Source organism: Pelophylax lessonae, assembly GCF_965119305.1.
Source record: "Pelophylax lessonae genome assembly, chromosome: 6".
Classification (NCBI taxonomy): Eukaryota; Metazoa; Chordata; class Amphibia; order Anura; family Ranidae; genus Pelophylax; species Pelophylax lessonae.
Genome location: NC_138773.1, coordinates 324,670,652 through 324,683,877, shown reverse-complemented (window position 1 = coordinate 324,683,877; position 13,226 = coordinate 324,670,652). Strand labels below are relative to the sequence as shown.

General features: G+C 46.8%; 1 protein-coding gene across 2 annotated transcripts in view; it reads right to left on the bottom strand.

Annotated features, from left to right (window-relative positions):
* LOC309559057 (solute carrier family 15 member 2-like) overlaps window positions 1-13,226 on the bottom strand; it is an 87,292-nt gene that overhangs the window by 52,400 nt on the left and 21,666 nt on the right. The window contains exon 2 of one of the 2 annotated variants that reach the window (XM_082262191.1): window positions 8,495-8,550. In XM_082262191.1, coding sequence (XP_082118317.1) covers window positions 8,495-8,550 — 56 coding nt within the window. Of the gene's footprint in view, window positions 1-8,494; window positions 8,646-13,226 lie in introns of those variants that run through there. The other variant, XM_082262190.1, reaches the window with a different exon arrangement.

Here is a 13,226-nt window from a genome sequence, read left to right as displayed (position 1 = left end):
ATAGAACGAGCTCTTACTGACTTAATACTGGCGACATTTATTGTCACCACTTTTAACGGAGGGGGAACCGCCATTTGGGTTATTGAGTGGATTGCTTCTTAGCTCCCCTCTGCTGCTCATCACCAGAAGCCTCTCTCTTTCTTGAAGCCTCCTCCAACTCCATTTCAATTTCTGAATTCTGCTCAGAAGAATCCCCAGATGAGGAGATATCCCAAGCAGAAGCCCTAGAACGGTTGGGGACAGACACTGGGGCATCCTGTCCCTGTTCCGTCCTCACCGTCTGTCTCTTCCGCCTCACAACCTTCCTTCTCTCCTCCAGGTACTGCAGGTCAGATTCAGAGATGCTTTCATCTCTTGTTTTCTTCTTCTTCTTTGAAGTATTCACAGAAGACTTCTTTATAGAGGAAGCCGCAGCAGCACCCTTTTTGGTACCCTCTACCACTCCTGGTGGGTGGGGGGCTTCTTTAAGGTCACACTTAGGAAGGGAAGATTTATCGGGAATAACTGACTTGGGGGGCACAGACTTGGAAGGTTCTGACACAAGAGGAGCAGGGACAGTAGTCTGGGGGGACACAGGGACAGACACAGAAGGAATACTTACAGATACAGGAGGGGTGGGCACAGGGACTGGGGAGGGATCCTGAACAAGACAAGGGGGGTCAGTCACCGCAGAGGAGGGTGGTACACCAGGGGCCTCATCCTCCATCCTGTCCAGCCTTAAGAGGTCATCTATCACCTCTCTATCCATATTATGCAAGGCTTCAGGACATCGGCTGTAGGGGTGGCCAAGGCGCAGGCACAGGTTGCACCTTATCGCCTGGGTGCAGTCCCTGGCCACATGACCCTGCCCCCGACACACTGAACAGATCAGAGCTGAACAAGAGGAGCTAAAATGCCCCTTTTCTCCACAGCGGTGACACAGTTTTGGCTGACCGGGATAAAAAATGGTCATCCTATCCCTCCCTATAAAGGCAGAGGAGGGCAGGTGACGGACAACATTCCCATCCCTAGCCAACCTGACCGTTACCGACCAACCCCCGGTCCAGATGCCACGCTCATCATAAATTTTATCTGGCCTGGTCAAAACATCCCCATAATTTCTCAACCAGACCTCTAAGTCCCGAGCAGGAACACTCTCATTTGTGAGGATAATAGTGATTTTCTTTACTGTTGACCTTTGGGAAACTGCCACTGGCACCAGACCTTCCCATTCGGGTCTTGACCTGCACCGAGCCATATATCGTTCCCAGAACAGGTCAAGACCCTCTGGTCTGGTGAAACTAACCGTGTACTCCCGACTTCCAGCCACATGTATCAAGGCATATAGGTCATTAGCCCCAAAACCCATATCCAAGATCAGGTCCACAACCATACGCCGTGCTACAGGGACTGCACCACCTTCCCATTTAAGGAGGACTACGTTCCGCCTTGGACCCCCAGCAGGAGCCATAGACCCAAGACCAGATCCAATGGTGCTCATAGTGGCAGCCTGCAAGGGAAAACCCCGATTGGAAGCGGAGCTCCTCCTTGATTGTATTCCTGGCTTGATGATATTGCCAGGAGCACAGCTTACCACCTGTGCAAATGTAGGCTTATTAGGGCCAAGACCCCACACTGATGTCACATTATCAGGTACATTTCTATTATTATTTTCAGCTTGGCCTAAATCAGCAGCATTATCAGTTAAACATACAATGGTGGGTCCCACCACACCTGCAATGTTATTAGGTGTAGTTACTGTTTCTAATGCAGTACCAAATGCTTCCTGCTGCTGCGCTGTAGAGTCCTGGTTAGTTATTACTGAGACAGTTTTGGGCTCAGCAGAAGCAGGGTTAATCGGCTCTTCTGGGTTTTGTAGCTCCTGAGCAGAAATGTCATTTTTTAAACGTATCATTTTCTCAGCAGACAAAGCATTGCTGAGCACAGGGGTATCATCCTGGGTGTCACTGGGAAAACCCTCATTATTAGGCAAGGTGCTAAAAGGCACAAAAACAGTTTTGTCTATTACCTGAGACTTGATAGCTTTTATCTTATCAGGTACATGATCCGGCAAGTCCTCCACACCACCAAACACCAGCTTATCTCCCTGTACTGGAGACTCCATTACCTGGATTACCTTTAGCATGCCTCCTGAGCCCTGAGATGGCAATGGGCTGCTTACCTTACCTTGAGGGGGAAGGGGGTCAGAACATGGGGTCTCCTCCTCCACCTCCATCTTTGCAAACCTTCGGTCGTTGCTAAACTTCTCCCTGAAGGGACCATCCCTGCCTTCCATCATGGCCACGATGGTTTCCTGATGTTCCACACGGACCTTAGCTAATTGGACCTCTGAATCCATGGATCCGCGGTTCTTGCTGAACAAGCCTTCACGCTGCTTTTTAAGGCGCTTTAAATCTGCTCTAAGCTTGTAGAGCTTGTCTCTTTCCTTATTGAGGACTTTGATCCCGGCCACCACTCGCTCCCGAATGGATCCAGCATCTTCATCCTCACCAGGTGCAGAGAGATCACCAACCACGGCTTGTCCAGGAGCAGGGGTGCCATCCATCCGACCAGGGGATGGCTGAGAGCCTCCAGCAGGAGAGGCCCCGCTGGCCTGCATGGCCTCCCCAGGAAGGAGCCAGCAGGGCTGGGAGGGATTTCACCTCACTCCCCTCTCAAACAGATCACCTGGAGCAGCTCCAGACACACAGCCAGAGAACCTTGCAGCAGCTACACCCGAAGCTGAATGATGGGAAACGACTCCTCCCACTGACAGCAATGATGGGGCACTATTCCTTCTACTGACACCAATGATGAGGCACTATTCCTCTCACTGACACCAATGATGGGGCACTATTCCTCCCACTGACACCAATGTTAGGGCACTATTCCTTCCAGTGACACCAATGATGGGGCACTATTCCTCCAACTGACACCAATGATGGGGCACTATTCCTCCCACTGACACCAATGATGGGGCACTATTCCTCCCGCTGACACCAATGATGGGGCACTATTCCTCCCACTGACACCAATGAGGATGCACTAATCCCCCCACTGATGGCAATAATGGTGCACTATTCCCTCCACTAATACCAATGAGGGGGGAACTATTCCTCTCAATGATGCCAGCAATTGAGCAACAGCAATTTTCAAGTCTTGCCACAGATTCTCAATGTGATTTAGGTCTGGACTGTGACTGGACCATTCTAACACATGAATATGCTTTGATGTAAACCATTCCATTGCAGCTCTGGCTGGATGTTTCGGGTCGTTGTCCTGCTGGAAGGTGAACCTCCGCACCAGTCTCAAGTCTTTTGCAGACTCTAACAGCTTTTCTTCTAAGATTGTCCTGTATTTGGCTCCATCCATCTTCCCATCAACTCTGACCAGCTTCCCTGTCCCTGCTGAAGAAAAGCATCCCTACAACATGATGCCGGCACCACCATGTTTCACAGTGGGGATGGTGTGTTCAGGGTGATGTGCAGTGTTAGTTTTCCCCCACACATAGCGTTTGGCTTTTAGGCCAAAAAGTTAAAGTTTGGTTTCATCTGAGCAGAGCTCCTTCTTCCACATGTTTGCTGTGTCCCCCACATGGCTTCTCCCAAACTGCAAACAGGACTTCTTATGGCTTTCTTCCACCAATGGCTTTCTTCTTCTCACTCTTCCATAAAGGGCAGATTTGTGGAGCGCACGACTAATAGTTGTCCTGTGGACAGATTCTCCCACCTGAGCTGTGGATCTCTGCAGCTCCTCCAGAGTTCCCATGGGCCTCTTGGCTGCTTGTCTGATGAATGCTCTCCTTGCCCGGCCAGTCAGTTTAGGTGGACGGCCATGTCTTAGTAGGGGCCCGGCCGGTCAGTTTAGGTGGGCGGCCATGTCTTAGTAGGGGCCCGGCTGGTCAGTTTAGGTGGACGGCCATGTCCTGGTAGGGGCCCGGCCGGTCAGTTTAGGTGGGCGGCCATGTCTTGGTAGGGTTGCAGTTGTGCCATACTCTTTCCATTTTCCCATGATGGATTGATCAGCGCTCCGTGAGATGTTTAAAGCTTGGGAGATTTTTTATAACCTAACCCTGCTTTACACTTCTCCACAACTTTATCCCTGACCTGTCTGCTGTGTTTCTTGGCCTTCATGATGCTGTTTGTTCACTAAGGTTCTCTAACAAACCTCTGAGGGCTTCACAGAACAGCTGTATTTATACTGAGATTACATTACACACAGGTGGAATTTATTTACTAATTAGGTGACTTCTGAAGGCAATTGGTTCCACTAGATTTTAGTTAGGGGTGTCAGAGTAAAGGGGGGGGGGGTGAATACAAATGCACACCACGGTTTTCAAAGATTTATTTGTATCATTTATGATTCTCCTTCCACTTCACAATTATGGCCACTCTGTGTCGGTCTATTACATAAAATCCCAATAAAATACATTTACGTTTTTGGTTGTAACGTAACAAAATGTGGGAAATTTTAAGGGGAATGAATACTTTTTCAAGGCTCTGTATAATAGAGGATATTGGTGTTATCACACTGAAACTGACTCTGCTCACCGCTTCTTTTTTTTTTTTAGACAATATAGAGCAGAGGATTGCATAAAAAAGAGACGTTCTGGTAACAAATGTTGTCATCAGCACATTAGCCAGTAATGAGGAGACATGGAAGGAAGAATTACCAGAAAGGTCACAGGTATGATTAGCCAATAGGAGTGGGTTATAAAGGATGGAGTCATACGACTGCATAGCCAGTCATTTGTGAATCAGTCATCAGTAAAAATGGGAGCCCCCACAGTTCGGGTAGGGGGAGGGGAGTGCAGTCAGCAGGAAAGAAAGAAAGAAAGAAAGAAAGAAAGAAAGAAAGGAAGAAAGGAAGGAAGGAAGGAAGGAAGGAAGGAAGGAAGGAAGGAAGGAAGGAAGGAAGGAAGGGAAGAAAGGAAGGAAGAGATGAACGGAAGGGAAGAAAGAAAGGAAGGAAGGAATGACGGAAGGAGGGAAGGAAGGAAGGAAGGAAGGAAGGAAGGAAGGAAGGAAGGAAGGGAGGAATGAAAGAAAGGAAGGGAAGAAAGAAGAAAGGAAGGAAGGAAGGAAGAGATGAAAGGAAGGGAAGGAAGGAAGGAAGGGAAAAAAGGAAGGGAAGAAAAGGAAGGAAGGAAGGAAGGAAGGAAGGGAAAAAAGGAAGGGAAGAAAGGAAGGAAGGAAGGAAGGAAGGAAGGAAGGAAGGAAGGAAGGATCTTCAGCATCTGCAGGCCAGGGGCCGCTCTCCTCCCTACCTTGTTAATCAGCCGGAAAGCGACGTGTTTGACTTCACTCCGTTTCAGAGATTTCCCTTCACTTCCTGTCCCATATCCAAACAGGAAGTGGGAGGAAATCCCTGCAAACAAAGGATTTCCTTGGGGACCTTCAGGTCACCAGAACTACTGTACCCATGGGAAGATTTCCCCTCTATTACTTTTCTGGGGACGACCCAAAATTTAGGGTTTTCTTTTACTTTCACTTTCAATGATAATGGTAAACAGGAGAAAAGGTAGAAGGTTTTTTTTTATTTTTTAATGCATTTTGTGCATTAACATAAAAAACCTTCTGTGTGCAGCAGCCCCCCTCAGCCCCCCTTAGCCCCCCTAAAGGTGCCCGAGGTCCATCTAGATTCAGCGATGTTGCAGGAATGTCTCTGCTGCCCAGGACTCCCCTCCTCATTGGCTGAGACAGCAGCCCAGCGCCATTGACTCCTGCTGCCATCAATCAAAGTCAGTCAGCCAATGAGGAGAGAAAGGGGGGTGGGGCCGGGCCGCGGCTCCGTGTCTGAATGGACACATGGAGCTGTGACTTGGCTTGGGTGCCCCCATAGGAATCTGCTTGCTGTGGGGGCACTCAGCAGGAGGGAGGGGCCAGGAGCTCCAAAGAGGGACCAGAGAAGAGGAGGATCGGGGCCACTCAGTGTAACACCAACTGCAAGAGGAGGGAAGTATAACATGTTTGTTATTTTTAACTAAGATAAAAAAAAAACTTTGCAATCACTTTAATGAGGACACAGACAGGAATAAAACCTGACAGGGGTTCTAATCCCTCTCTACTCTATCCAAAACTAAATAAAGGTTTTGCTTTGAGTTAAACTTTAAGTAAAAACTATATATTTTTTATAAATTGTAAAAAATGAAAGTTACATCCAGGCACTTAAAATCCCCCCTCCAAAAAATTTTTGAGCCCCCCCCCCACATATACGCACCTACAAACATAAACGCATGCGTTGGGGGCACCTATGCATGAAAACGTTGATTGCGATTCACACATTACATATCACTGCATACACCGGAATAAGAGCAAAAATTCTAGCATCTGACCTCCTCCGTAACACTAAACTGATGACCTACAGGGGGCTTTTTAGCCATTCCGCTGCCAGGCCTTGCACTCCACTTTTAGGCTGGGTTCACATATGTGCGAATCGGATGCGGTTTTCACATTCACATTACAGGTGGGTGTGACCCGCTCGTAATGAAGCCGGTTCACACGGGTCCATGGGGGCCACAGAGCGGATTACAAAAGGGTCTTGTGCGTGTTTGAGTCCAGTTCAGGAGCAAATTCGGACCTGAATCAAAGCTGAGCTGATGAACAGACATGCATTGGACCCCAGGCATAAGCCCGTGGCTGCACATATGTGAACCCGGCCTTCAACTCTGCTGGCCGGACAATTTTTGCAATTTTTCCACAGTTTTTTTATTTTTTCCTTACAGCTTTCAGAGTTTGTAAAAGACCCCATTTTCAGTGTTTGTAAAAGACCCCCCCAGCCATATATTTTCTAAATGCACACGGCCTGTAGAATAAAAGGAGGTGCTACTAAACGTTAAAGCTCCCGGATATTTGAACGAATGCTTATCAAAGCAATATTTTCGCTATAATACATGTGGTGGAGAAGGACTCTCTATAGTAATAGATGTGGTGGAGAAGGACTCTATAGTAATAGATGTGGTGGAGAAGGACTCTCTATAGTAATAGATGTGGTGGAGAAGGACTCTATAGTAATAGATGTGGTGGAGAAGGACTCTATAGTAATAGATGTGGTGGAGAAGGACTCTCTATAGTAATAGATGTGGTGGAGAAGGACTCTATAGTAATAGATGTGGTGGAGAAGGACTCTCTATAGTAATACATGTGGTGGAGAAGGACTCTCTATAGTAATAGATGTGGTGGAGAAGGATTCTCTATAGTAATAGATGTGGTGGAGAAGGACTCTCTATAGTAATAGATGTAGTGGAGAAGGACTCTCTATAGTAATAGATGTGGTGGAGAAGGATTCTCTATAGTAATACATGTAGTGGAGAAGGATTCTCTATAGTAATAGATGTGGTGGAGAAGGACTCTCTATAGTAATACATGTGGTGGAGAAGGACTCTATAGTAATAGATGTGGTGGAGAAGGATTCTCTATAGTAATAGATGTGGTGGAGAAGGACTCTCTATAGTAATAGATGTGGTGGAGAAGGACTCTCTATAGTAATAGATGTGGTGGAGAAGGACTCTATAGTAATAGATGTGGTGGAGAAGGACTCTCTATAGCAGTGATGGTGAACCTTGGCACCCCAGATGTTTTAGAACTACATATTACCATGATGAAGGACTCTCTATAGTAATAGATGTGGTGGAGAAGGACTCTCTATAGTAATAGATGTGATGGAGAAGGACTCTCTATAGTAATAGATGTGGTGGAGAAGGACTCTCTATAGTAATAGATGTGGTGGAGAAGGACTCTATAGTAATAGATGTGGTGGAGAAGGACTCTCTATAGTAATATATATGGTGGAGAAGGACTCTCTATAGTAATAGATGTGATGGAGAAGGACTCTCTATAGTAATAGATGTGATGGAGAAGGACTCTCTATAGTAATAGATGTGGTAAAGAAGGACTCTATAGTAATAGATGTGGTGGAGAAGGACTCTATAGTAATAGATGTGGTGGAGAAGGACTCTCTATAGTAATAGATGTGATGGAGAAGGACTCTCTATAGTAATAGATGTGGTAAAGAAGGACTCTATAGTAATAGATGTGGTGGAGAAGGACTCTATAGTAATAGATGTGGTGGAGAAGGACTCTCTATAGTAATAGATGTGGTGGGGAAGGACTCTATAGTAATAGATGTGGTGGAGAAGGACTCTCTATAGTAATAGATGTGGTGGAGAAGGATTCTCTATAGTAATAGATGTGGTGGAGAAGGACTCTATAGTAATAGATGTGGTGGAGAAGGACTCTATAGTAATAGATGTGGTGGAGAAGGACTCTCTGGAGTAACATGCATAGCGGAGCAGTACTCCCTGCGTTGGGTTAAGCTGTAACTGTAGTCGGTGTAAGACTCGTTCTGTATGTTTGCTGCCAGAATCTCTTGTGAAATCCTCACAACAGAAACACATAAACTCCGATCTTACATGATCTCAGGCTATTGTCCCTCTCGGGTTCAGAACTTTGGACATCTGGAGGCCAGCCTACCTAAACTGGTAAGTTAACAGTTAAGGGACTGCAAGACGACTTACCGGCACTCTCTTGGTCGGCGATGACTCTTTTCTGAAGAACTTTGCGATCCCGGACCCTGAGGAGGAGAAAAAATATCTGAGGCCTGACATGATGCCAAAGTCCCGGAGTCTCTGTGTCCTCCTATTCCTTCCCTCCCATCCCTGCTGGGTGCAGCTCACCTCCTGACTCCTTTGCAATTAACTCAAACCTCTCTGACATGCTAATTATAGAGTTACGCCGTGCAAATTTCCCGCCTGGACCAGCCGAACACTGCCGGGAACCCTCTTCCGGGACTCAGGATGGGGAAACCCCAGAGTCTCCAAAATTCAGCCCCAATTCCTGGGACAATTACGGACACCAGAAACGGAAGCGTAGCTTTAAAGCTGAACTCCAGTCAAACAGCTAAATACACAGAGGATATATATATATATATATATATATATATATATGGGAGCTGTTTTACCTGTCTATCCAGTCCTGAGATTTACACATCTCTGCCACACAGTACAGCCCTTTCTGGCAGGAAGGATGGGGGGAGACCTGATTTTCTCTGCTGCAGTCCAGTAACACTTACAGGTCTTCCCCCTCCAGTGGCCGATGACTGGACAGTAAAAGGAGAAGCAGCAGACTGATAAACTTCTCTCTGGCACGCTTCTCTCTCCTTCTATCAGCGGCAGAACTACCAGGGTCGCAAAGGTCGCACTTGCAACATGGCCTGTCTGCCACAGTCGGGGGGGGGGGACCTAGCTCGGTTCACACTGCTGCAACCCCAAAGTGGTATGACTTGCTTGCGAGTTGCCTGCAATTTAATCGCAACCTTATGGCGATTTGCTTGCAATTTTCTGGCAACTCCATGGCGACTTGCTTGCAACTTGTGATGTAGCAATGCAGTCTATGGCACTCAAATAGCACCAAAGTCACAGAAAAGTAATGCAGGAACCTTTGTTTTTTGTCCTTGCGACTTGAGTCCTATTGATTAGGACCATCACCCATTGAAATTAATGTGTTTTGACTTGTCATGCAACTTTATGGGGGAGATTTTTACACAGAATCGGGTGCAGCTGTGCATAGTAACCAATCAGCTCCTAGGTTTTAGGCTCTGTTCATACTAGTTGCGACTCCAAAGTTGCAAAACGTCGAGTGTGGCTTTGCAGTGCGACTTTGTAAGTCGAAAGAAAGTCACATCAAAGAATTGCAGGAAGTCGCTGTGATTTGAATCCCTTGGCGCCGTCTCCCGCCAGTCTTTAAGGGCTTTAGAATGATGGGAGGCGGGGCAGGGCTTATGGCTATGTTGACCATTGGCTGTCACGGCGGTCACATGATCGGATGGTTTCCGGCGTTTCCGCTGGGCACCTGTCACTGTCCCAGGAGCCCGGCGCCCGCTCTAGGCACAGCTCTATCGGTGCTATTACCGCCAAGAGGCCGTATATTTGCGTGGGCACGGCTCCAACAGGTTAAGTTGCATAGATTGAAACGGGTGTCATTGAAATCAATGGGCTGCGACTTGTCATGCGACATGTGTCCAAAGCAGCACTAGCGTGAACAGAGCCTTTTTGTCAAAGCTAACCTGTAGTTAGAAGCTGATTGGTTACTATGCATAGCTGCACCAGATTCGGTGTGCAGCAGTTTTAGTAAATCTGTATCACATGTCGCATGATAGTCGCAGCACTGTGAATCAGGTCTTATAAAGGGGCCCGGCGATGAGAGTAAAGGGCCCTGGGATCGGGGGGAAGGGCCCTGGGCTCAGAGGAAAAGGACCCCGGACCAATGGAAAGGGCCCTGGCGGTCAGAGGGGCCCCCTTATGGTTTCTAGCACCGGGGCCCCGGAAAGTTCTGGTGACACCTTCGCCTTCTATCATCATGCTCTTTGCCCCTTTTTTGCTGATTTCTCCCTCTCCTACTCTGAGCTCTGCTGTACAAGGACTTCAAGAAGCTGCTACCGGGTCGCATTCAGGTACTTACATTGCTTGCCTCAAAATAATGACATTTAACCACTTAAGCCCCGGAGGATTTTCCTGCTCAAAGACCAGGGCCTATTTTGCGATTCGGCACTGCGTGACTTTACCACTTAAGCCCCGGAAGATTTTACCCCCTTCCTGACAAGGGGGTATTTTGCGATTCGGCACTGAATGAATTTAACGGACAATTGCGCGGTCATGCGACGCTGTACCTAAACGAATTTGACGTCCTATTTTTCCCACAAACAGAGCTTTCTTTTGGTGGTATTTGATCACCTGTGGGATTTTTTGATCACGCGCTATAAACAAAAAAAGTGCGTCAATTTTGCAAAAATAACAATATTTTTCAATTTTTTTTATATGAAATTCCCAAAAAAAAAAAAATGTAAAAATCAAAATTTTTTAACATTTTCGGCCAATTTGTTTTATGCTACATATGTTTGGTAAAAAAAATCGCAAAAAGCGTATTTTGATTGGTTTGCGCAAAAGTTATTGCGTTTACTAACAAAGGGAAAGATTTTTGTCATTTTTGTTGTTTTTTTTTTTTTAACGAGTAATGGCGGCGATCTACGATTTTCTTTTGCGGGACTGCGACATTGCGGCGGACAGATCGGACCCTTGACTGACATTTTTGACACTTTTGGGGGTACCAGTGACATTACTGCAGTAATCAGTGCTATACATATGCACTGTTACTGTAAAATGACACTGGCAGGGAAGGAGTTAACTGTATTGGAGAGGGAGGGGTTAAGTGTGTCCTAGGGGCGTGTTTCTAACTGTGATTGGCTGTGGCTACTAGTGTAAAAACAGAGATCAACGGTCCTACATAGTAGAACCGTATGATCACTATTCCTACACAGGGGAGAATGACAGGCGGCTTGTTTTCATTAGCCGCCTGCCTCTCTCCCTTCCCGGCGAACGATCGTGAGTGACCGGCGGACATCGGGTCCGCCGGTCACACGCACTGACTTGTTAGGGAACGAACCGGGGCGGGCGCGCGCCTCAGCAGGCGCGCGCTCGCCCGCTATTGGCTCACAAGCGAGTGACAGGCTAGTGACGTACCGGTACGTCACTTTGCCTGGCCGGGGCTGAGCGCCGCAGTATATGTACTTGCGGCGGTCGGCAAGTGGTTAACTGACAATTGCGCGGTCGTGTGACGCTGTACCCAAATTAAATTGACGTCCTTTTTTTCCCACAAACAGAGCTTTCTTTTGGTGGTATTTGACCTATGTGCTGGTTTTACTAGTTTAACTAGTTACTAGTTTTTTGCATTAGTTCTTGTTTGCTTATTTCCTATTCATCACTCATTTGTGGGTTCTTTTTTTTTTCAGCAGATTACTGCCAAGTTATTTTATTTCATCTCATTTTTATAACCTTCACAGCATGTGCAGCAGCACAAAGGTTTGACCCCGACATCAATTTGGCACTTTTTTCTTATTTAAGAGCCGGTTCACACTGGGGCGATCTGTCAGGCGACCTGGTCGCCCGACAGGTCGCCTGCCATAGGGAAGCTGCGGACCCGTTCTAATAGGAGCGACACAAGTCGCTCCGACTTAGAAAAAGGGTCCGGAGCTTCTTTGGGGAGACCCGGAGCGACCTGCATAGACTTCAATGTTATGAAGTCCATGCCGGCCGCTCCGAGGTCGCACCGCGACTTGTGAGGTCGCCCCGGCAAGTCGGATCGCTCTAATGTGAACCGGCTCTTAATCCACTTGGGGTTTCCCTCTTGGTGATATAATATTTTTGGCTATTTTCTATTATTCACATTCTTTGCACCATCACGTGCAATCTTTTGTCATCTGCTTTCTTCAATAGCCGTATCATTTGAGCCTTTTGTGTATATAGGTGATATCGCCTGTTATATGCTGCAGTCCCTCGTTTTGACCTTTATTGATTGGGTAAGGATGGAATCATGTGCTTTTTCCTTATCCCTCTTCCCCCCTTCCCATCCTTCAACTTGCTTGAAGCCCTCCCCCCCCCCCCCCCTTTGACCCGCTGCAGCTTTGATCCCTCACATTTCCCCCTCCCCTCCCCCTTTTTTTTTTCTTTTAATTTTTAGTATGATGTATTAATTATTTGGTTATATTTTTATTTGAAGGATTATGTATAATGTATACTGATTTGTATTGTTGTTTGTTTTAGAGCAGATATGTCCAACCTGCGGCCCGAGGGCCGCATGTGGCCCAGAACCGCAGGCAATGCGGCCCACTGCCCCCTGACAATTTTTTATTTTTTTGCTGGGGAGGAAGGAAGTCGGGTCGGGGGCATGGCCACAGCAGCTTTCAATTGTAGGCAGAGGCTGCCTCGGAGGGGAGGGGTGGGAGACGAGCATGTGCAATGTTTTTTACTCCTACCACCATGACCACTCCATATCACTGAAATTGTCATGGTGGTTAGAGTGTTCCTTTATTATCCTTCAGAAGAAGAAAACCTCAGTGCGAGTGGGGGGGGGGGGGGGCGGCGGCCCGGGAAGGGCGCGGCGGCATTTTATTACTTATATACCTTAACTATAGTATATATTTTATATGTGGCCCGCAAAAATTTCTCTACACTCATTGTGGCCCAGAGAAGCCAAAAGGTTGGACACCCATGTTTTAGAGTATATGAGACTTTGATATATTACCCGATATATATTTACTAACTGGATCCTGAAGAAGCTACCTCAGTGAAACGCGTCGATCCACTAATAGACTATGTTGTATTGTAGTTATATATTGTGAGATTATTATGATTAGAGGAATCACATATATGTATATACATACATTATATTGTTTGTAATTTTAATAAATATGTT